The sequence below is a fragment of the Malaclemys terrapin genome, chromosome 8, assembly GCF_027887155.1.
Source record: "Malaclemys terrapin pileata isolate rMalTer1 chromosome 8, rMalTer1.hap1, whole genome shotgun sequence".
NCBI lineage: Eukaryota > Metazoa > Chordata > Testudines > Emydidae > Malaclemys > Malaclemys terrapin.
The window spans coordinates 80,410,201-80,435,547 of record NC_071512.1 but is presented as its reverse complement, the minus strand read 5'-3'; the positions used below and the strand labels follow the sequence as shown (position 1 = coordinate 80,435,547).

At 41.1% G+C, this 25,347-nt stretch overlaps 1 protein-coding gene across 3 annotated transcripts in view; it reads left to right on the top strand.

Moving 5' to 3' along the window:
* Positions 1 to 1,775: 1,775 nt before the first annotated feature.
* SH3GLB1 (SH3 domain containing GRB2 like, endophilin B1) overlaps positions 1,776 to 25,347 on the top strand; it is a 37,773-nt gene continuing 14,201 nt past the window's right edge. Inside the window, exons 1-7 of one of the 3 annotated variants that reach the window (XM_054037579.1) lie at positions 1,776 to 1,937; positions 10,572 to 10,713; positions 17,106 to 17,234; positions 19,810 to 19,943; positions 20,395 to 20,487; positions 22,499 to 22,537; positions 24,744 to 24,767. In XM_054037579.1, the coding sequence (XP_053893554.1) occupies positions 1,866 to 1,937; positions 10,572 to 10,713; positions 17,106 to 17,234; positions 19,810 to 19,943; positions 20,395 to 20,487; positions 22,499 to 22,537; positions 24,744 to 24,767 (633 nt within the window). In that variant the 5' untranslated portion in view covers positions 1,776 to 1,865. Of the gene's footprint in view, positions 1,938 to 10,571; positions 10,714 to 17,105; positions 17,235 to 19,809; positions 19,944 to 20,394; positions 20,488 to 22,498; positions 22,586 to 24,743; positions 24,768 to 25,347 lie in introns of all 3 variants that reach the window. The other 2 variants (XM_054037578.1, XM_054037580.1) reach the window with 2 other exon arrangements.

Genomic DNA, 25,347 nt, shown 5'->3' with positions numbered 1-25,347 from the left:
ACCCTACTTTTAAACACTGACTGTTACTTAAAATTAGCTATTAAATTCATATTTAGAGACATAAGTGGCCTGATCTGTAGAGGCAATGAGCAACCACAACTCCCATTTGATCAATGGCAGCTATAGGGACTCAACTCCTGAAAGTAGGACCACTTTTATCTATGTACTCAACTTTGAGAACTTTAGCCTAACTGAAAGTCTTAGGCTTTCAGAAAGTCTCAGAGTCACAGCACTAGGAATAAAACCCTGCTCCTCTCACTCTCACTACACTATAGTCTCTACAGGAACATGCTGCCTCCGCTGAGGTTTGAAAAACAATGACACGTTATATTACAAAAAATAGTTTCAGCAAAATGGAGATAAATCAACAGTAGAAAAAGGGCTTGAAAGCAGCGTTCAATCAGCAAAGATACATACATTTGCTAAAGTGAAAGGTGATGGTAAAATGCCCTCAAGCAGAGTAAGTGCATACATACTCAGCAGCTTTCAGGCCCTGTCTTTATCAAGAACTGTTTTGCACAATGGCAACTTTGCTGAAAGTTTGTTGGGGTTTTTTTTTTCCTCCGCCCCTTCCTAGAATCCCATTGTAGAAGAATGTAAACTAGATTGAGTTGATTGTTTTGGTTACTTCCTCTTCCTGGAATTTACTTCCTATCATAGTACCCTAGAATCTCCCTGTCCATAGGCAAAACAGTTTTACTAAGTTTAGCCAGTAATTACTGCTGCTGTGGTGTGGCTTACGTGAAACATATTTCCCAGATTATTTTCCAACTAAAAATAACAATTTGTTGTTTATGCAACATGTCACATCCTGTAATGGTCAACACCAAACTAACCTATATGAGCAAATCTCATATTTGTTTCCCCAGCATTTATAAATTGTCAGAAGGTGGTGGGGGGAGGGATTTTAATAGTTGGAAATGATTTAAATGGGAGAATAATTTGAGCTTGTACTTTTTTGGTTTGTTGTTAGTGAGTTATATTTAGATTATATTAATGCCTGCACTTTAGTTATATTTGGATATCAATGTATTTTAAGTTACATTAAAGGCACTTAGAGTGTATGGAGATTTATAGGTATGTAAATAAATAATTTGCATTATGTATACAAATGGGACTGTTCTCTGTAGTCTTTTTCTTGGCCTTTCCCAATTTACCTTGTCATGAATTATCCTGATACTACTCACTTGGAAGACAAACAACAGGATTTGACCAATATAAAACAGTGGATTTTGCAAAGTGGGGAGTTTATCTCTCCCATTCAGAGAGGATATGCCTATTGCGGAGCTCAAAAGCTTGTCTCTTTCATCAACAGAAGTTGGTCCAATAAACAATATTAAGTCACCCACTTTGCCTCTCACCTTAGGTATAGCACATTTTAGCGCACTGCAAGCCATCTGAACGGGTGAGATCTGGATGATCTCTGAGAGGTGATGGGGATGAAACTGAAACAAACTCCACCTGTGACCCTCCAAACAACCAGATTCTCCAATCAGGATTGCGTATAATCCTTATTCTCCACGTATACATCTTCCTAGCCCCAGGCCCGCTGAGGATGATCCCAGGGCGGATCCCCCATCACCCTCTGCCCCCGATCGCCCGAGGTGGATCCCGGGACAGATCCCCGCCCCTACCCGGACCCCCTGAGGCGGGGCGGGCTGCGCGGGCCCCTTTAAGGCCGCTGTCGGTGCCAGCGCCTCAGGGCAGGGGGCGGTAACGCGGGCGGCGCGCTAGCCCTGACGCCGCGCGCTCCGCCCAATCGGCTGCCGGGTTCCTCAGAGCCGGGCCGGGGCAGGCCGCGCCCGACGCCTCCCCCGAGGAACGGCAGCGGCAGCTGGTGTCGGGGCTGACTCAGCCCCCAGGGGATGAACATCATGGACTTCAACGTGAAGAAGTTCGCTGCCGATGCGGGCACCTTCCTGAGCCGCGCCGTGCAGGTACCGGGAGCCGGCGGGAGCCGAGTCCATCCGCCGCGGCACGGGCAGCGGGTCGGGCCCGGGCAGCGGCTGTGGCGGCGGCGCTGGAGGCTGCGGCCTGGTGCTGGGTGGCCGCGGTGGGGCCCGGCGGCTGGGGCGTTGGTCCGCGCTCGGTCGGCGCCTGGCTCCTGAGCCGGGCCCTAGGCCAGTCCCCGCCCGCCGGGGCGGCCGTTAGCGGCGGGGTGTGTCCCAGGCCGGCCCGGGCCACTCACTGTAACCCGGGCTGTGCGCCCCTGTCCCTGCTGGGGGGCGGGGCGCTGACGGCGTCTGAGCCGGGCTGTGAGCGCGGACCGGGCGCCCCGAGCTGTGGGGAGAACGGGGGTGGGAGGCGACGGCGTCTCGTGTCTCGCCTCCCAGGTAGTACAATAAGCCGCGGCTCATGCCAGTTCTCCAGCAGGGCCGGTGCCATCCGCTCCGGCTACAGATCGAGCCGCCCTGTTTAAAAACCCGCTCCTCCTTCCTTCCCCTCCCGCCTCAGGTGTGAGCCCTTTCTTCTTCCATGTGTGTTCACGCCGCGCCCTTCGGCGCTACAGGGCCTTGCGAAGGGGAGACGGGAAACCTCCTTCCCTCCTCTCCCCTCCCCTCCCATGCCTGCGGGTTGCGGAGTTCGGATGCTGTGGGCATGGGGCAGGGCATGTACAGTAAGTACTCCAGCTAGATAGTGCAGCTGGGTCTTACAACAGTGTGTACAATGCATCGACACAGGATCTGTTAACCGTTTGGGGGTCTGAAATATGAAGATAAATTCCCTTTAGTGAGTAAAAAAATAAATAGTCATCTGAAGCAAATGAACTTGGGTGATGTACCTTAAGCAACTGGCCTGGCGTATGAACCTGTCTATACATCTTTTTTTAACCATTCAGCCTCTTGCTAAGGAGATGCTGGTGGATTTTGATATTATGTCAAAAAACTCTCTTAGCAGTCTTCTGTCTGTCTCCAAACTACTCTTAGCATTAAAAAAAATGAAACTGGCTCCTGTTCCTTAGCCCTGTGGGGGGGGCATATGCCTCTGAGCTTGTGTTATGTAATCACTCCCACAGCAAAACTTTTCAGGTATCAGACTCCCAAGGAAAACTCATTTTGTGGGTGTCATAATGTTTTGGTGAGTCACAATCAGGTTTTGGACTTAAAATTTTATGATGCTAAAAAGAATACTTTAATATCTGGCCAGAATCTAGCCATGAGCCTGAGAAAATAGTACTGTTCTAAATCTTCACATTATAGAAGGAACCGTGTGGATCAGAGGGGTGGTTTGTAGAGGTGAGATAGAAACATAACAGAAGACCCAGCTTAGTGAACAATCGGTGCCATTAAAGCAAGCTTAAAGCTGGTATGGCTTCTTTGTGGGCTCTTCTAGCACATTTCTTTCTCTTTTCTATACTCTTCCAGGTCTTTGGGGTGTCTCCATACTTCCCAGACTTTTTTTTTTTTTTACATCCCCTTGATTATGTAGTGGCTTCTTCTGTCTTTCCTCAGTGAACGGGGAAAAAAGAGGCACAGTTTTCCTTGCATTGTAAGAACTTGTGATGTAAATCTTGTGACTTTTTTTAATATCTTGATTCCTTTTTTTGCATGTAAATCAACTCAACACTTAAGCCTACTGTAGATCTTTTGCCATCAACCCTGGGTTAAAGTAGGGGTAAAGCTGCACTGCTGAGAGTCATGGCTTACAACCAGTGCACTGCTATCTACATTATTGGTTTTCACCAGTGTAGCTACATCAGAGGTTAAAACGGTAATGTAGACCAGCCTCAGAGGAAATGTGCAAGTGTGTGTTGCTACATCAACTGCTGCCCAAAGAATACAATAAGCTTAATACAAAAAAGCAGGTTCTTTTTGCCTGTGTCACACTGCTTGTATGTTGTATACCACTACTACTCCCCCCCCCCCCCATCTTTTCTCTCTAGATTTTAAATTCTATAAGCCACTATCTTCTTCCGCTCTACTCTGCTCTGGTTAGGCCTCAGCTGGAGTATTGTGTTCTGGGCACCGCATTTCAAGAAAGATGTGGAGAAATTGGAGAGAGTCCAGAGAAGAGCAACAAGAATGATTAAAGGTCTTGAGAACATGACCTATGAAGGAAGGCTGAAAGGATTGGGTTTGTTTAGTTTGGAAAAGAGAAGACTGAGAGGGGACATGATAGCAGTTTTCAGGTATCTAAAAGGGTGTCATAAGGAGGAGGGAGAAAACTTGTTCACCTTAACCTCTAAGGATAGAACAAGAAGCAATGGGCTTAAACTACAGCAAGGGAGGTCTAGGTTGGACATTAGGAAAAAGTTCCTAACTGTCAGGGTGGTTAAACACTGGAATAAATTGCCTAGGGAGTTTGTGGAATCTCCGTCTCTGGAGATATTTAAGAGTAGGTTAGATAAATGTCTATCAGGGATGGTCTAGACAGTATTTGGTCCTGCTTTGCAGGCAGGGAACTGGATTCGATGACCTCTCGAGGTCCCTTCCAGTCCTAGAATCTATGAATCTACGTAGGAACTGCAAATACAGTGCTATACTCCTGTGTCTGGCAGCAAATAACTAGCACTGCTCTGTGATTTGTGTTAAACTCTTCTTGTGCTCTAATGTTCAGACAGCTTGGTAGTTTGGAGTATAAGAAGCCGTAGAAATTGTCTCTAAATGTAAAACATCTTTATTTCAAAACAAGATTTTCAAAACACAATGTGAAGCAATATAATATAGTTGTAGGAAAATAACTTCTAAGTGCTTGCTCTAGCTTAGTGTTTCTGAGGAAGTTGCTGGAGGTGCATAACATTTTCAAGAGGACCAAGCCCTATTCAATTGGGTGCTTTTGAAAATTTGTACCTTGCATTTACATTCAGTGGAGGCTGCTTCATCTTCAGCAGATGTAGTGGCCCAGTGCTCATCTTGCCCATCACTGCCCACTCCACTTCCCTGCTATTATTCTATGGAATGACTTAGAGGGAAGCTGTTGCCTCCATAGAAGCTTAGAAGGAGGTTGTCTCTCTCTGGGTGGGGAGGACCCTTAAAAGGACAACTTCATAAAAGTGAAGCTTCCTAGTTATCACCCTTGTTTTCCTTTCTGGGAACAAAAGGAAGTTTTGTGGAGTGGAAGAGTTTTCTGATCCTCATCTTGATTGTCCTTCATGTAGCAAGAAGGAAGGTGTCTAGATGTCCCTGGTCTTCGGGGGAAAATGGAATCTCAAACTAACCTGAACAGCAACGGTGGGGAAGATTCCGGAGACCTTTCTCCCAACCAGCTCCCACAATTTAATATGCTCTCTATCAAAAGCCAGGCAAGAATGGATCAGTCTTCCCCTCCTCCTGGGGCCATACAGCAGAAGCTGTACCTCTTGTTGCGTGGCCTCTGTTGGAGTTGGGGGAGGTAGTAGTGGCTGTGTTTCAGGACCTCACTAACATGGCCTTTTGCCTCTGAACAGCTCTATAACACCAAGGTATGCAGAAGGGTAGACTGATTTGTTCCCATGTGGAAAAAGCCAATTTTTCCCTTAAATAAATTGTCCATATTAAAAACAAGCTGCTTTTGTTGTTTGGTTTAATAGGCTACTGGACTAGATCCCGCACTGGTATGATTCAATATGGCAATGCCTATGTTACTGTGTCCTAGAAAGCAGTCTAATTTTCTACTCTGAACAGAGCTCTACAAAAATCTTATCTATCTTTTTATTAAAATGTAACAGCATCTGCCTTTTTTGGAGCAGCCATGTGCTAGCTGTCCCTTAAAATTTTAAGGCAAATCTTCAGGGTGCAGGACACTGCCTCCTTTACCTTTTCAGTTTTGAATATTAAATACATAAATCATGAAGAGGGTGTGAAACAAAGCCATTTCCAATTTAGAGTTTAAGGTAGCTTTCGCCACTTTGGGGAGAACTAGAGTGGCAGTAGTATGGCATTTACTTTGGGGAACATCAATACAACAATCATTTCTGTCTAAAAATGTTGTTACTACATTGCAAATAACGTTCAAAATTAATGTGCTTAAGTCTTTTCTCTCAATTGAAACTGTACTTGATACCCTGCATTTACACAAAATGGTGAATAGTAAAATTGTCCAATCAGCTTCTCTGTTACTTGGAAGGCTCATACAGACATCATTAGGACAACAGAAAAGTTCTTCATTCATAAGACGAATGACTTAGAGGATGCTGTATCAAAAATGACAGTGTAACTTATTGAAATTAGTTAACCCTAAAAAGTAAACTGTGGTGAATGTCACTTAGTCATCACACAAGTTATGGTGCTTGTAAAGGCACTTTCCCTACCTCAGGAGCTTTCAATCTAAGAACGCAACAGAACTAGAAATGTCTTAATGTCTATAAAACTTCAGTTTCTGTACCCTAACGTTCTTTACACTAAAGGTTATGAACTAGAAAGAGAAACTAACCAATCTTATTCCAGTTTGAGTATGATGAAAAAGTAAACACAAATGATGAAAAAGAAACTGAGTTTAATTATTTAAAATATGGAAGTATTGCATTTGTTTAAAACACTAATATATCCATATGTTCTATGCACCCTTGACCATACTTAAAAATACAGCAAAATGGATAGCTAAACATAATTAATGTACAGCACCCACCATGCAGCAATTAGAAACTCAAATATCCTTGCTCCAGCAGTTCCACACTTTTTAAGTTCCCCTCTCAGATGCTGCTGTGATGGTGGCAGGTTGACTTGGCAGGATGCCCTTCAGATATTTGGGTTCTTACAGATCAGGGAGAGGGAAGTGTCCCTCATGGAGAATGCCTAGCCAGCAATGTCTTCTTTCTTATGCTAGTGGGCACTTAATCTTGAGCAGTTTTAATGCTCTGTGGTATGGCACTCTCTCCCGTTGGTTCTCTGCCATTCTGGACTTTGTTGGTCAAAACCAATATTGTAAATTGGAAACCCACAGACAACCACTGAGAATCGTGGCAAGACATCCCAACTACCAAACGGGCAGCTGCATTCTTCACTAGCCTCAGTTTCTGGAAACTTCTAAAATGTTGCCCCACAGAATGCATTGGAGTAGTTTTATCTTGAGGTGACAAAGGCAGGGATGATAGTTGTGAGGTTTGCATACAAAATGAATGGTTGCAGCCTCCTAGCTTTATGTAAATAATAAAAGCTGAGCAAGCCACATCTTCTGGTATCAGCTGGAAGTCTAAACGGACCCCTGTGTTGTGAATCTGACAAACAAATGGTGGAGATGCACACTCAGTTAAACAAGCCAATATTCTTGCAGTCCTTTGGGTTGCTTCTTCCAGCCAGGTAATTTCACCTCAACCTTATTTGGATTAGTTTTAGCCAGTTAGCTCTGCACCAGTCTCACCCAGATACTACGGTCAGTATAAACTGTACTTTTGATGGTATAGCTAATCTAGGCTAATAAACTCTACCAGCAAAAGCAGTTTCCATACTAGGACTGCTTTGCCAGCACAGGTATGTTGATCACAAATCACACTTCTGACCTACATAGCTATGCTGGCAACAGTTTGTAGGGTAGATTTGGCCTTAGTTCATAACCAAGAGCTACATGTTTTATAAGCCAAACCTTAATGTTTTTATAAACTTCCATCTGCTTGATGGATGAGGATCTGCTTTTTGAACTGATTCAATAAGGAACTGTGTTGATTGGCAAATTTGGGGTCTCCATCTATATTCCAGTTTTCACCATTAAAAGGAACAGTGCATGCTGTTAATAGGAAGAGTAACTCCTTATTCTTTTGCTATCCGCCTTACTTTATTTCTGTTGTGGAAAACATGGTTTAATCAAACTTCATTTAATCAAACATTAATTTTAGCAAACATAAAACAATGTAACAGTTTTGAAATTATTTTTATGAACATTAGAAAGCAGAACAATATTAATATGCCTATAAAATAAGACCACAGACAATGTTTGTGCAGCTCCTTGCATTGATGTGGAACCCCAGGGAAGCTGAACATATGTCCAGTCTTGAAAAGGAGGCACTACCAAGTTACCTTTTTTCACTCTGCATAATGGAAAGAGAAACAAGATTGTTCAATCCGATTCCTTTTCCAGTTAGTTTTGCTTTTGGTTATCATGTACAGCTTACTGCAGAGAATGTTGAGGTTACTACAAATGAAGCTTTGCAGTCAGAATACAGTAACTCCTCGCTTAACATTGTAGTTACGTTCCTGAAAAATGCGACTTTAAGCGAATCCAATTTCCCCATAAGAATTAATGTAAATGGGGGGTGGAGGAGGATTAGGTTCCAGGGAAATTTTTTTCACCAGACAAAAAAGCTATATATTATATAGATATACACATAGTATACATTTTAAACAAACAATTTAATACTGTTCACAGCTATGATGATTGGTTGAGATGGTGAAGTTAGAGGGTGGAAGAGGGAGGGATATTTCCCAGGGAATGTCTTGCTGCTAAATGATGAACTAGCACTGGGCTGAGCCCTCAAGGGTTAACACATTGTTAATGTAGCCTCTAATCAAGGCAGCACAAACTGGAGGGAGGAGAGACAGCATAGCAGACAAAGACAGACCCACACCTTGTGTGTGGGGGAGAGAGATGCACACTGCCCCTTTAAGTAAGATGACCCACTCTTAAGTGCATTGTCTTTTTACGTGGATCAGGAAGTTGAGGCAGCAGCTGCTGCCCCAAGCTCTCTGTCTCTCTCCCTCCGTGTCCCCTCCCTGCTCTATATGGAGAAGGGGTAAGTGGGGTGCAGGAGCAAGGGGGAGGGGGACACCCTGACATTAGCCCCCCCCGTGGGCCCTCCCTCTTGCACAGCAAGCAGGAGTCTCTGGGAGCAGCTCCAAGGCAGAAGGCAGGAGCAGCACATGGCAGTGGGGGGAGGGACAGCTGAACTGCCGATTGATAACCCGTTGATAGCCTGCTGGGTGATTGCAGCACAGGGAACTTAGGAGAGCGGGGGGCTGCCGGTCCGCCCTGGTTCCAAGCCCCCACCAGCTAGCTGCAACGGGCTGTTCTTCCTGCAAGCAGTGGACAAAGCAGGTGGCTGCCAAACGACATTAGAAGGAGCATTGCACAACTTTAAACTAGGGTTACCATCCGTCTGGCTTTCCCCGGACATGTCCGGCTTTTTCAGTGTTAAATGGCCGTCCGGGGGGTGGGAGGGATTTCTAATCAAGTAGAAATGTCTGGGATTTCCCCCTTCCCCTCGTGCGGCGCGGCTGATTGGACGCCTGGCCTGATTGAAAGCCGCTCGCAGCCACTAGGGCCTCTAGTAGCCAGAGTCCCTCCCCCGCTGCCTCCTTCCCCACAGAGCAGCGGGGCTGTGTTTGATTCCACGTGGAGCCTGCATTTCACCCTCTGCTGGGTGAGCAGGGCAGGCGGCGGGGTGTGTGTGTGTGTGTGCAGAGGCTGCAGGGCGAGTGGGGAGCAGGGGGCACAGAGGCTGCAGGGGCGGGGGGGTGCAGAGGCGGCAGGGCGAGTAGGGAGGAGGGGGCACAGAGGCTGCAGGGGCGGGGGGGTGCAGAGGCGGCAGGGCGAGTGGGGAGCAGGGGGCACAGAGGCGGCGGGGGGGTGCAGAGGCTGCAGGGTGAGGAGGAGCAGGGCAGGCAAGGGCATAGGGGCTGCGGGGCGAGTGGGGAGCAGGGAAGCACTTAGCAACCCCCAACCAAGATCAGAACGGGAGGGAGGAGGGGAATGCAGGGTGCTCAGAGGAGGGGGCAGAGTCGGGGCAGGGACTTTGGGGAAGGGGTTGGAATGGGGGCGGAGAAGGGATGGGGTTGGGGTGGGACCAGGGGTGGGGAAGAGGCGGAGTTGGGGCGGGCCCGGGGCCCCGGGGAGTGTCCTCTTTTTTAAATGTTTGAATATGGTAACCCTATTTAAACGAGCATGTTCCCTAATTGATCAGCAACAAAACAACGTTAACCGGGACCACTTTAAGTGAGGAGTTACTGTACTTTTAGTCTGGTTATGTTAAATTTGTAAACTTGCTAGGGATTTAATTGCCTAGCCAGGTTTCCTTCCCTGAAAATGGCCAACCTGAACGGGGTTGTCAGAGGAGTACATAATCTAACATTGGAGATGGAGGTGAAAACACTAAATTAGTTCAGGGGTTAGAACAAGACCCAGACCCACTAGTATGCAATTTTCTTTGACTGGAAGACTAAAACTCAACTTAAAATGGCTGCTGGTTGCCTAGACTTAAATATCTGCTTGTGATGGGCACCGGGTTTGCAAGTGAGGACTGAGGTGTAATAATAAAGCTGTTTGGGAAAGCGTACCTCTGTCTAGATCCAGACAAAGATGCTATGTGCTCTTTTATGAGCACGAAATTTCCCCATGTTAAAACTAAAATCTTATTATGGTGACTTAAACACCAGTTGAAATGAATAGTATGTTTTAATTTATTTCAGTAAGAATTTGAAATCTCAAACTATGAACTTACAAATTCAAATGCACATTTGCTAGCTTTCAAAGGTATCTTCATTTCATTTAAAACTATTTTTCGGTGATATTAGTAGGGCTTAGTTGCTGAAGACTGAGTAAAGTGTCAGTCGTCAAAAAGCTTATACATAAAATAAAACCTAATTAGTTAAAGGCTAACATTACACGCGGCTGTTTGTGCTGACCAGACTAGTATTGCTAATCTAGCTCTCTTTAACCTATAGTTTACCGAAGAAAAACTTGGTCAAGCAGAGAAGACTGAACTGGATGCTCACTTGGAGAACCTCCTCAGCAAAGCAGAATGTACAAAACTGTGGACAGAAAAAATTATGAAACAGACAGAAGTTTTATTGCAGCCAAACCCAAGTAAGAAACATGTTTGGTTTTTCATGTATACTTTAGTGCCAACAAGCTTGTCTATTTGTGTGTGTGTGTGTATTTGGCAGAGTCACTGCTGCATGTTTATACACACTGCTGTTCGTTGTTCCTGTTTAAAACTTCTCTTACATGTACAAGATGTACAATGCTTTTTTGATACAATGAAACAAATTAACTCTTAATTCCAGTGCAAAGACTTGACTGCATAAGATGGCAACTGGAATCTATAACAGAATGATTGCGTGTGGGTTGTCTCAAAACATCTTGAGATCTGACAGGATCAGAGCCTATTTAAGCTATGCAGGGTCTGTCTTCATCAGTACTACCCTGTTTCCCCGAAAATAAGACATCCTCCGAAAATAAGGCCTACTTACAGTTTTGCCTCTCGTTGTAATATAAGGCATCCCCCCGATAATAAGACCTCCCCGATAATAAGGCATCCACCGATAATAAGGCATTTTTCATTTCTGAAAAATAAGACATCCCCTGAAAATAAGACCTAGCGCATCTTTGGGAGCAAAATTAATATAAGACACTGTCTTATTTTCGGGGAAACAGGGTAAGATGAGAGAATTTCTCCTAGCCCAAAGGAAAACAAAATGCTAGGGAAGATATGTTGATTGTTTTAATAGGTGTCACTTTTCCCTCAGTTTGTATTGTGTTGCTTCTCCATCATTGTATTAGGGGCATGATGCTGCTTGATTTTTTTTTTTTTTTTTTTGAGAATAGGAACTGAGGTTCTGATCACTTGTCATGTTCCCTTTAGTGACTCTTTTTTGTAAAAGAGTTTTGATTAGACCTTGGTGAACAATGCCAGCATACTTCTGAGTTTTGTAACACATCTGTTCTGGCCATGCTAATTGCCCTTCTGGTTTGTTTTTCACAAATATTTGAGTGGTGGTTTACTGGGGAAATGTTCACAAAACTTCAAGTTTTCATATGTATTTGTGGAAACCAAAAGAGCTTGTGTTCTTATTCAGTTGGAAAATAAACAAGATCATGATCCTTAGCTGATTGGTCACACACAAGCAACAGAGCTCAAACGTCAAATATTGGCAGTAAATCCTTAAAGTGAATAAATTCAAATCTGCTCACAGAATAAGGCTAAATTCATCAACTAAGCTTTTCATTGCAAACTACTGGCTTTACTCCAAGTTGTAAACCTAATATCCTGGCCAATTTCTACTTGAATGATTTTCTTGAGTTATATTCTATCTGAATTCCCCCTATAGTTTCAATTGATTATAATCTTCATTTCCTCTTCTAGATATTTTTTTTATTAGTGGGTCATATGATTCTCATTAACTAACATGTATTAAAATGTATAAACTGTTTTTAATGTCTTTTGGGGTGGGTTGATGTAAACCTGTGTGTGTGTGGTTTTTTTTTTTTTTTTTTTTTTTTTTTTTTTCGTTAAATCATCATTTAATCATCAAGCAGGAAACCTTGATTTAAATACTTAATCTTTATCTTACTTTACATTTGTACTCTTCAGTTATTTTCCTAAAGACAGGTTGATTCTCATTGGTTGGTAACCATTAAAACATTGATTTTTTTTTTTTTCAATTAAATATAGCCTTTATACTAAATTTGATGCTCTTTCCTAACCAGAGAAAACAATATCTATAAACATTTAAGCAACTATATAGCTTTGCATACATTTATTCATAATCTTAGCATTTACATTTTTAAGTTACAATTGACTAATGCCTTAATTTGCTAGATTAACTTTTACTCATTTACATTGAGCTATATTTGGATAGAAATTGGAATTCGATTAAAAATGCACAAACCAATTTTAAAACTGTTTTATGTAACAAAAAACATCTTAAATGTGCTGGACAAAGTTTATCAAACCTGTTTTCATTTGACACTGGCCTAACAAACAAAGTAAGTATTATCCGTAGTTACTGAATTGAACTGGTTGTGTATGGTCACTGTTCTTCAAACTTCAGTACTACTAGATCTCATCTGCACACACCTCATTTTTATTTAGAGATTGGATAGAAAGCAAACTTTCCTGCCTTTTTTTTTTTTTTTTTTTTTTTCCCAATTTTCAGTTGGCTTCTCAACTCTGAATTAACTAGTCATTGAATTGAATAAATTGAAAAGAAAATATTCTCTCTGCACCTACAAAAGTGGCTACTGCCATCAAAAGCTGGCTTAGCACTTTAACAGACTCTGGTTCCAGGTGCTCAGCCAGTGACTTCCACCAGTTCAGTGACTCCAAAAATTTCACAGCAGAAGTGGTATACTGCTTCAATATTTTTACTTACTTTAAATAATTGCAATAGATTATACTGAGTTTAGGCCTTAATATATTTGAAATTATGGCAACCTACACTTTTTTTTTTTAAAGGAGTGCATTGAACAAATCAAATTTCTTTTTATTTAAACAGTTGATTTTTATCCACCCTGCTTAAGGTTCCATCTTAATGCACAGTACCACGTATAATTATAGCAAGAACCCCTTGATTTTTTTCAACTTTGATTTAGTCTGCAACTGCTGATCTTAAAGTAATAGAAAAGCTGTGTCAAAGTCTCTGTTCATCTGGAAACTGTTCTATACGCTTGGGTTAACTCTTCAGTGTGATAGGCATAACACAGACTTTACTCTCTTTAATTGCATTGGAAGTACCCAGATCTGTCCAAAAATACAGCTTGCATGCATTTCCCTGGCTCACCACTCCAGAGCATTCTTTGGGCTAGGGTCAGAGTTCTCTGTGGGTTTCCATGTTCTTCCTGCAGTGCATGGCTTGTTTTCCTAGTGGTGGAGCACTTTAACCTTGGTTGGTCCTGCAGCTGTACCAGGGCTCACTGCTACAAAAACATCCCAATCTTTTCCTGTGTGGCTGAGAGTCTTCCCCAACCCACAAAGCCTCAGAGGGTTCAAAGGTTAGCGTCACTATGTTGGTTTCTGTTCAGCTGTTCCAAATCCCAGCTCGCTGTTGAGGAGTTCGGAGAACTGGTTTTCCCCAACTTCAGCCAACCTCAACATATCCGTTGTGTGGTCAAAATGCAGTTACTAAGGGTAACTGCTTTCCATTTTCCCTAGCTTGGTGGGTACACAAGAACTGTCCGCCCATGGTGGATTCCATTTTTACACAGAGGTATTCAGTGATACAGCAGTTTTCACAACTTCATAGTACCTAATAGAAATCCTAAATTGTAGGCTGTCCACATCTTCACAGTATTCCATGGGAAGCTGGACCTAAACTGTTGCAAGATGCCTGGATTCTGTGACATTCTGGTGTGGCAAACTGGAAATCCTGTTAGATTCTCTTCAATTTAAAAGATGGGTGTTTTTGATTAATTCAGCATGAAATTAAGTGTTACAACTGGTACTGTTCAGATAAAAAAATCAATTTTATGGTGTTCCACACTTAGTTTGATATGCCAGTTAGGTTCTAGAAAGCAACTATGCTTTAATACAAATCAAAGGTAAAGCTGAGTGTTTTGGCAGCTGCATAAAGAGGTGAGTGGGACTCATGGTATCCAGGAGGGAGTAAGGCAGTTTAGGTTTGTGGAACAAGCACATTAGTGCATAAGTATACTAAAATGAGCAGCAGTGAAATAGTTGACAATATTGATGCAAACTGTCATCTTCGGGTTTCGGTCTTACACTCACCTCAACAGGTGATCAGTTCATGCCTCTCGGAGCTATTGTTTCAAGCTGTTTATATGCTCAGACCTCCAACTTAAGCTTGCTTCACATCTTCAAAGTTTTCCCGAGTCCCGAAAAATAGATACAATTCTCTTAAGTGAATGGTGCTGAAATGGAGCATACTTGTTGCAAGAGGTGGATTCCAGAGTAAATTCTGCAGCAGCTGGCCACACAGGCCTTGAATAAAAATATAATTAAAAGCCAAATTCTATGAAACCACATGAATAGAATGGCCTATAACAAAAATGCTAGCTGCATTCTCTTCTTTGGGGAAGAGGCGGAGTAGATGCTGCAGAGGGTTAAGTTCTTTGCTTCCTAAAGCTATAGGATGGTTGCAGGGAATTTGACCCCTGTAGATGAACAGCTGATAAACTAATGGTATTGGAAAAGATGTGACTGCCCAAGCTGAGTAACTTTCCCTCCCCTTTCGCCCTCTTCTCTCCCCTCTTTTTTTCCTCTTTCCCTCCCTCCCCCCTTTGAAATGATAGGGATTCAGATATGTAGGGGAGGGTTTGAGTGTATTTGGCAACAAGTCACATTTATCACAGTTGGTAGCTGGAACTAATGTTCCCCTACTCTAAAAGTAAGCAACACTTCCTTACTTCCCCTTCTATTGAGTTGCTGTGCATTCACAATGCTTGGAAATGAGACAGGTCTCACATAAATCCTTTACCAGTGGTTAACCTCACTCTAATGCGGACGGACGGAAGGTGGGGCCCTTATTCCACAGGCTGGTCTCTTTCCCTTGTCCTTGGAACTGCTGCTAGGAGCAGAGAAGCAGTAATGCTGGAGGCAATAGCTTCAGGTTCCCCTTCTGAGCTCAGATGGGCCATCTATTTGGCAGGAGTGCTATGGGAGACTGGCTTGACTTTAAGTCTAGGATTTCAAGTCTAGGTTCCAATGCAGTATCTGATCTCTCTTGATCAGCAAACTTAAGGCCTGAAACATGTGTCTAACCACTTAAAATCTAAACTCTCTGATTCACTCAGACTGTAAATAATACAATTACAGTGCTTTGAGCCTCTGTCCTGAAACAATACAGGAAATAAAGTTAAACACTTACATAATTTGGGTTTCTGGTTTTAAAAGAGAGAAAAGTAAAGTAAACAGCCCATAAAATGTCTCACTAAACATTTAAAGAGAAATCTGAGTCATTAACTACAGGCTGGGTGTAAATAATGAATGGATGGCAATATCTCAATTATGCTGGCAAAACCTTATTTTCAGCTCTCTGAATTGTATTCAGTTTTGATCTAATCTGAAAATACTCCGTTCATATTAGCTATCCCTCTTCAGCTTAATCTGCCTTTCTCTAAAACAGTAGATTAAGTTCTTTTAATGCTTTCTGCATAAATGCTTTATTTGGTACCTTTAAGACATTTATATCCTCTCTCCACCATCCAAGCACAGCCATTTTTTCTTGTGAGTAATGGAACTAAAAGCTCTGCTATAGAAGAATGCTGGATTCTAAGTAGTATTAATAGATATGTAAACAGGGTGAACGGATTTGTTTATGCTACAGTTAAAGGGTACAAGCAACCACTAACGTGGGGAAAGTGTACTTGGTGCTATACAGTAGTCCTTACCCCAAAATGCTAATCTAGCTCACCAGAAACTTGTGGCAGATGTATGACAAGTGCCTGACCATTTCAGTGGTAAGCATAAGTGCTCTTTTATGAAATTAGAGATGGGCCAAAGTTACAAAACTCAGATCGTGACGCTAGCCAAGTCAAAGTTTGAGGTGTATTCACATCCAAGGCTCAGTGTCAAACTGATCTCTAGAACATTAAAGAGATTGAAATATTAAAGAAATGAAAGCTGAAGAGAGCATAACTTGTGTGGCTTCTAGACTTCGTGTCTCTTAATAAAAAAAAAAAAAAGTCCTTCATACTCAACATATATACTCCCTGCCTGTAGTCATATCTACTACTGACTCTAGAGGCAGAGTTTTTACTAAGTATTCTTGGAAACAGACATCAGTGTGGCTATAGAGAAGAAGGCTGTGTTCTGTTCCTGGTGAATTCAGAACTGCTTACTGAGGCCATGTCTACCTTAGAGAGCTTACACCAGCACAGCTGTACTTATGCAGATGCGCCGCTGTAAGATCTCCCATGTAGTAGCTCTGTGCTGATGGGAGAGAGCTCTCCCATCGATATAATTAAACCACCCCCAACGAGTGGTAATAGCTATGTCTGAAGGAGAGCATCTCCCACCAACATAGTGCTATCCACACCAGTGCTTCTGTTGGTGTAATTTGTCACTTAAGGGTGTTTTTTCACACCCCTGAGCAACATAAGTTATAAAGTGCTAGGCTATGTCTACGCTAGTTTACAGATGAAATTAGTCGAAACTGCAACTGCATTTAATGACAATTCAATGACACTGTGGCTCAAGTGTTACTGAGGGATAATGTGGCCTGCACAACCTCTAATACTGGTGCTGTGTAAGAAGGTATGAATTAGCTTTATTACACGAGCCTATATTGAATTTTTATGGAAAATAGTAGAAATACTTGTAAACAGAGCAGATGGATATTTAGACTAACCTATCACGTTGGTGACAATCACTTTATCCGATTTCCTCAATTACCTAATACTTTGATATTCTGTGAATGAATTAGTAAGTTGCTTTTCTATGAGTGAACATTTTTTTTTTTTAAATACTGCTTTGATTTACAGTAATTGCACTTCAAATTAGCAAACAACACTTTTTTTAGATGCTAGAATAGAAGAATTTGTCTACGAGAAGCTGGACCGCAAAGCACCAAGTCGTATGAATAATCCAGAACTACTAGGCCAGTATATGATTGATGCAGGGAATGAGTTTGGCCCAGGAACAGCATACGGTAAGTTTGAGCTAAGAAGATGACTCGAATTTCAAAAAATGACTGCACAAATTTATGTATTCAGTGTACATCTTTGAGAATATTAAAGCTCTGAAGCCTTAATCCAAAATGAAGATGAGGGTAGCATTAGTTATAGCTGCGGTTGGAACCCTAACTCTACCCCCCCCCCCCCAGTGAATGCATAACTTTACTACCTGAATAGATAGCTCACATTTTGTTTCCCTATGAATGTCTAGTCACAAGGGAAAAATGCAGTTCCTGTCTTTTGAATACGGTTATTTTTTTGAAAAAAAAAATAAGAAATACATATGTACTGTGTGCAGAGTAGAAATTGCTGTTGGAAACAACTAAATTCTTGTTTAAAATCTCAGTGCAGTTTCATAGTCCTGACTCCCTTTTTAACTACCGTATATACTTGTTCATAAGCCAGATTTTTTTAGTAAAAAAGGGAAGCACCAGAGAAGGGGGTCGGTTTATGAACAGGTATAGAGAGGGAGAGGTGGGACACAGCCCCTCCCAACAGAGGGAGCAAGGAGAGGCAGCAGAGCCAGAAGGGAAGAGGTGGGGCCAGAGTCTCTCCGCTTCTGGCCATGCTGCTCTTCTCTCTTCCTCCTCCTCCTCCTCCTCTCCCCCCCCCCCCCCCCCCCCAGCCTTCGAAGCAGCTGCAGCTCTGGGGTTGGCAGGCTGCAGCCCTGCTGCTCGGCCCCACCCCCAGAGCAGGCTGCAGCCAGGTCAGAGACATCCTCCCCTGGGCCTCCCCAGATACGGTGGGAAGGAATGGGATGGGGAGAGTGTGGGGGTCCCAGGCTAGGTGTGGGGTCATGTGGGGGGTGGTCAGGGTTACTCGCCTGACTCCCAGCTTCTTCTCTCTCCCCCTTCTCCTCCCCCCCCCCCCCCCCCCAAAAAAAAAAATTTCCCCACCAATTGCTGTGCCGGCCCATCAGGATTAGCAGCTGGTGCACCAGGACACTTAGTTTACTTAGGTTCACCTCCGTGCCTGCGGATGCTCAAGGTAAACAAATCATCTCGGCCCACCAGCAGCTTATCCTGATGGCCCGGGAGCCAAAGTTTGCTGACCCCTGAATTTCCATTTTTACTTATCCATCTTGGCGGGAGGGGGGATTGGCTTATAAACGAACTGTCTTATGATCAAGTATATACGGTACTTTCTACAAGGGATTATTAGAGTTATAGTAGACTTATTCATGGATACCTTTCTTTCTCTTACTCCCTCAAAAACCTACTCCTCTATAATGGCATCTCTGGCATTTTCCAGGAAAATTTTAGAGACTGGGTCTTAACATGAAGTCCAGTTCTCATATTCTCTTAAACCTACCCATCAGTTTAATATAGGTAACAGTTAAAATTAACCAACCGTTAATGTGTAGGTATATTGTTGTCAAAATACATATTACAAAGCCTGATAGTTTTCATTTCAGAACACAAGGTAGCTCCGCAAGTAAATAAAAAAAAGTTGTTTTGTGAGATTAACTTCCACAAGGAATTTAATCAAAGATCTTTGCATCTAGAAGTAATAGGATTTTCTGTTGAAGTAGAAGATAACCTACTCTTTTTGTTGGAAGCATCCAAAGTATAGATTTTCACAGAAAGAAAGTGTATGGATATAACTTTAGTAGTGGCAACCTTTACAATCAGAGAAGCGACAAGATACTTGAAAACATCAGTGGCTTGCTGTCCAAGTATTAACCAGGCCTGAAGCTTGCTCGTCTTTATTTAAAACAAGCTAAATGAAACTCAGCTTATTCAGACCAATATGTGTGTAACTTCTTATAAGTATACAGCCATTGCAACTTGTTTAATTCATTCTAGGATGCAAAAATAAACGTTACACTATTAGCTTGCAATGACACCATTTGAATGATGCTTAATATGTTGAGCAAGGATGAATTTTGGTAGGAAATTGGTATTGATCAGCACTTGCACTGAAAAGTTCCATACCTCAAGGGCATACAAAACAAACTTTGAATGATAAGGTCCCCAGTCCCTTTCCTCTTTTTTTAATTAAATAAAAATTCCAAGAACAGTGAAATGTGTGATGGTGTCTATCTGAAGTTGTTTTCATAACACTTTTCTTCAGAATCAAATTTACTAACATTTTGTATTAAAGTACAAATCCTACCTGTGTGTTCAAAAGTAGACTTTCAGAGTTTACATTAAATGCAAAAAGCATTCTCAACAGTTAAAATTTTTCTATTTAGCAAAAACCTCAGATGAGTGATTCAAACTGTCAAAAGGGGGAAATTGTTTCTGGATTAATACTAACAATTGGAACTTTCATTAGCAAATGCGAAATGGAATTGTCATAGGTAGTACCACTACCACAATGCTGTAACTATTCAGATAGATTAAGATCTAACACTGAATGTTCGTTACTTCATAACTTCCAGTTAGTGACTCTCATTAAAACAGCCTTGGTTCTAACTTTTTCTTTAAAAGCTATTTGTTTAGCATTTGGTAATTCTTCAAAATGTTGGCCTAAATTCTTGTGCTTGTAGAAATTTGCATAACCACCTACAGGGATCACTGTTTAACAACCATCTCTTCTCCTTTACAGGAAATGCACTAATTAAATGTGGAGAAACACAAAAGCGAATTGGAACAGCAGATAGAGAACTAATTCAAACATCTGCTATAAACTTCCTCACTCCTCTAAGAAATTTTATAGAAGGAGATTATAAAACAATTACTGTAAGTTGACAAATGTATTGTAAACACTTGTAAATAGTTCTAAATATAAACATTTAAGTAAAGGGATAGATAAATCACATGGAGTTTAAAGAAAACTCCCAAGAAGGAAAAAGCAGTTGAGACTTTGACTTTTGTCTTAAGTAATGCCTGTCGTGTTTTTAGAGAGGAGAGATGGGGGGGGGGGGGGGGGGGAAGGGAGGAGTCTGGTTCAAGAAAATGTTCTTGAATCTGCCACTTTTTAGTAAGTGTCCTATCTTGGATAGGAGTTAAAATAATGATCTGGATCTAATTCTGCATCTAATTATGCCTGCAGTTTCAGTTTTAGGAGGCAGCTTGTATACAGTATGTTACAAATATCACTCACTTATTACTGTAGATTATCTTTATGTAGTACAAGCCCACATTTTATTTCATGATCCTTTTAAACTAATTGATTTTCCTAAACTTCCAGAAAGAACGCAAACTATTGCAAAATAAAAGACTAGATTTGGATGCAGCAAAAACTAGACTGAAGAAGGCAAAAGTTGCAGAAGCTAGAGCTGCAGTAAGTAGAATAATCTTTTCTTTAAAAAAACAAGAAGTTCACTATAACTCTCCCCATTTGGGTCTCAAATGTAGACAGTTCTGGCCCTATGCAAATTGTAATTACTTATACTAGAAGCCAGACATTAATATTATTGTCCCCCATGCGGGCAGGGGACTGGACTCGATGACCTCTCGAGGTCCCTTCCAGTCCTATAATCTATGAATCTATTACTTCAGCAAATATTTCTATGTCAAACTGAATAAGAAATGCCTAGGTGGAATCTAAGAGAAAATGGCACATTGCTTACTTTGTGTTGGGTTTCTTGACTTCTTTAAATTAATACTATTTTTAAATGTAGGCATAGCAAATTTTTATGCTGCTCCTCTTCTATCCTACATGAACCTTTGTCATAATGACAATTCTTGAGCCGTAATAAGTCACACAGTTTGTGTTAACTTCTAATCACTAATACTTCAAAATGTGGAGGAACTTTTTCACATAGTAATTTTTAAAGTGGGGTGTGCCAAACATTAAGTAAGAGTTGCTCTTGTTTGTTTGTTTGTTTGTTTTTACTAGACATGTGGGAGCATAAGTGGAACAGTTGGGAGTCTTCTGAAGGCTTAACCTTGTCCTATGCTAAATTACTTTTTGCTTCAATATTCTTGTCTCTTTCTTTGGAATGGTTTGTCACACATTTTACGTAATTTCAAGGAATTTATCACATCTTTATACCTTTTTACATATCAGCAGCTCCAAGTCCTGTTACCTTAGATATTAGCTTGCAAGGTCCAGTATAGCAGATAACCATTTTACTCAACATAAAAATCCCAGGAACAACCATTTCCAAAACATTTAAGTGGCCTCATTAATCTTAGTTTTCTCTCAAGTTATGTTGTGATTTGCTTACATGCGTTATTAGATTTTTGTTAGTTGCGGGAGGGAATTAATCTGCTGACTTCATTCAGAGGAACAAATTACTTGCTGATCATTACTACAGGACTAGTAATAAGAAAAATACTTGTCCTGTAAACATTTATGTCAGTGTTTCACTGGTGGTAGATCATGAGACTTTCTACCTCTCAGGGTACATCTACATTGCAAATTAAGGTGTAATACCTGTAATTAGCTTTAATTTAGCTAGCATGGGTAACAATAGCAGTGAAGATGTGGTGCACAGACCCTGGTGTGGGCTAGCAACCAGAATACATATCCACTTCCACTGGGAGGTGTACTTAAACTGGGGTAGCTAGTTTGCACTGAAACTCATGCCATCACGTCTTCCATGCTAAAGCTAGTACGGGTATGCCTACCTGCGTTTTATAAAGTACACCTCCATTTGTGACGTAATTAAAAGTACATCTACATTACCATCTTGCTTGCCTATACTTCAATCCCAAACCCCTTTAGTAGTTGATAACTCAAACTAACAATATTTTAATGCTTTTCTGCCTCTTGAACCCTGGGTTTCAAGCTTCCAGAGGGTATACTCAAAAGGGCCTATAAAGCCTTACCTTGCAGTTGGTAGTGAATGTTCAGAGTAGAAGTCAGAAGATCAAGAGGGGGTGAAGAAGTGTGGAGGGATTGGTTCAGGTTGCCATGGATCTTTCTTGATTTCTAAAGGAGGTTTGCCTGGCTTGCTAGCTGTAGTGAATGTCTGAGTCAGTAACACACACTTTCATTGAGGGTTTTAACGCTCGTCTTTGTGATAGCCTCAGGTCTTGTTTCAAATGTTTTCTCTGTTCTATAAAAGAAAATGAAACAAATGCAGATGGAGTAACATGTAACTTTAATCTCTTCATAAGTCATGCACCGTTATGTTCAATAGCTAAATTAAGTAGTCCAGAGCCGTATTTAAAATGGCTGAATAAAACTACTTGAACTAAACCAGCAACTGTTTGGATTTCTAGGTATGCTTCACCACTTGCTCAGTTCAATCTTGCAGTGTTTAACTATTCTGTGTTCTGTAACATATTGTTCACCTGCAGTAATAACAGTGTAACCTGGTTTTGTCTCTGTCTATGCACTAAAGCAACTAAACACGTCTCAGCCTGAAGAAAATAACATTATGGTAAATGTCTCTTACATGCTCAACTTGCTGCATGTAAAATGGCTAAAGGTTTGTTGGCCTCCTGTGTTCATACATTCCTTTACAAAGTGTTTCCTCTTGCTATCCAACTCTAGTGGCCTTAATTGTCATATCCAATATTTGGAATGGAGAACTGAATCGATATTCCAATTTCTTGGAGTCCTTACTTTAATAATACAAAAAAAGTACTAGATAAATGACTCATGGCTCTATATTGTTAAATTGTCCCTGTCAGACTGCATCCAATAATCTAAAGTGTGCAATACTATAGCCTTGTTTCCACAACTTTATTGATGTCAGAAAGCTTAATGTGCCAATTTAAAAAAAAAAATAATTTTTCAATAGTAAGTGCAATTCTGGGAAAACAACTGAAATGCATTATTTGACTTTCCCCATAGTATTTTGTACAGGACCATTTCAGGGGAACTGCACCCCACACTGCTTTATGGTGTCCTTGAGGGCACCCCAAAACCAGTCAAAAGCATTACAGAGAACATGTCATAAAATAGTGTCATAAACACAAGTTAAATTTACCAGGGATTACCCATCATCTGGTGGGTCTGTACATGTGTTGGTTCAGAGTTTCATCCGCAGTCAGTGTAGGTTGACCTTTCATGCAGTTTTTTGTGGGGTAAGGGATATTTGTTTGCTCACCTCTTAAACCCAGTCCAAGCCAGTATATATAATTGTCTGTGTCGTATTTCTATGGATTTGCATTAATTACCTTCTAATGATTCCAGATTTCACAGTAAACCCACCCGATGAGCCAGGAACACACACATAGATAGATAGGTTGCTCATAAATGGTTATATCTATGTGCCCATAGCATTTGACTAGACTCAAAATGTTGTTTGAATTATTGTATTAATAAATAATCTCAACATCATAATCTTTGTAGTTTCCATGCTATCAGGGTCTCATATCTATCACAGTTGGAATAAACTGTGGATCTAAATATATTAGGGACTCTTTCTTGTCTTTGATATCAAACTAATTGTACAAACAATTGAAACTATGAATATTGCAATATGATTATTGGGCTAATCTAGAAATAACAATTGTAAGATACTTGTTGCAAAGATTTGCTGATTCTTTCTCAGCCTGGAAAATATTTACACACTGTTTTTAGACCAGAGTGTTGGCACACTAGTCAAAATTACTTCTGTAGAACATACACGATATTTTGATGGTTCCTCAATCTGGTGTTGTCCTTGGTCTGTACAGCACCTGGTACAATACAGCATTGATTTTCAGTGTGGCCTGTAATACAAATAAACACTGAAGTGTTAAAGGTTCCATTGTTGATGGACAGTGAATCATTAAACCAAAGAATCTTGCCTCTAGTTATAAAACTAATGAAGTCTTGGGTCATAATTGCATATTTTAACCACAACTTTGACAAAAAACTTCTAATTTCAACATAATAAACTAAAGGAAAGCTGCATTGTTAGGAAGACTCCTGTTTTAGCTGTATTAAGTTATTATTGAGATGTCACAATAGAATTTTTAATCAATTGTTTCAGTTCACTGAAATTTATCCAATTTATTGCAAGTCCTTGTGGAGGCAGCAACCAATAATGGAATTAAGATGGCAAGAGAAATCGCTTCTCTCAATTTGTTTTATATTTAACATAGTTTTGTCTAGTGGGCTCTTGTGAAGGGTGAGCATATCTTTCAGTTGATCAATATTTCAAACTTACAAACCTTAAAGTATCCATAACTAAATTAAAAATCATTTATTTATAACTTGCAATAAGTAATTTAGACTGTCCAGTTTGTATCCATTTTCCAAGTAGTTACATATTTTACATTGTAAGAGCTTCATGTTTTACGGACAAGTATCCCATTTTACAGAATTTTGTTTTTATCACTTTTTTGCTCTGTAGAGTATCCACTTAAGTTTTTTTATAATAGCTCCATAACATCACATAATGAACGTAATATAGTGCTATAGATGTGCAGTTTAAGCTGGAATTCTTTGTGTTTAAAGAATGCATTACGTTTTCTTGACTGAACATAGTTCATAGCAAAGGCCTTCATATGGGTGCAGTGAGTCACAGTTGTCCACTCTTTACATCTTCGGGCGAGGGGGAAGGAGGTATTATTAAAGAACACACAAGTATGGCTTACTATGTTAAAACCACTCTGCTATTCTAAATGTCTGTCTTAACTCTTAATGCTGACAAGATTTGGGCAGAGGAAGTGACAAAAGTAAGTAAACAGTTCAGAAACTGCAGCATTATGAAACAATTACTTGTTTGGTACCGTGTAATAAAGGGTGTTCCATGTTCTTGCACACCTCTACCCCGATATAACGTGACATGATGCGGTAAAGCAATGCTCTGGGGTGGGGGGGGCGCTGTGCACTCTGGCGGATCAAAGCAAGTTCGATATAACGGGGTTTCACCTATAATGTAGTAAGAATTTTTTTTTTTTTTTTTTGCTCCCGACAGCGTTCTATTGGGATAGAGGTGTAGTTAATACATTGCTGGCAGCTATTCTGCTGTATTGCATCAACTATTTAGCCCCTTACAGAGAATTTCAGATTCCAGTAGTGAAGTGAGGTTAGGGTGACCAGATGAGAGGAAGAAAATATCGGAACACATGGGGGGGAGGAGGGGTCACCGGCGGAGTGCCCAAAAAAAAAAGTGGACTACCGCCGGTGGAGCATAAAGGAGAGGGGAAAAAAAAAATGAGTACTGCGAAATATCCAAACATCGGGACAGTCCCGATTTTATCAGGACGTCTGGTCACCCTAAGTGATGTACATCGTGCTTAGGAATAAACTTGG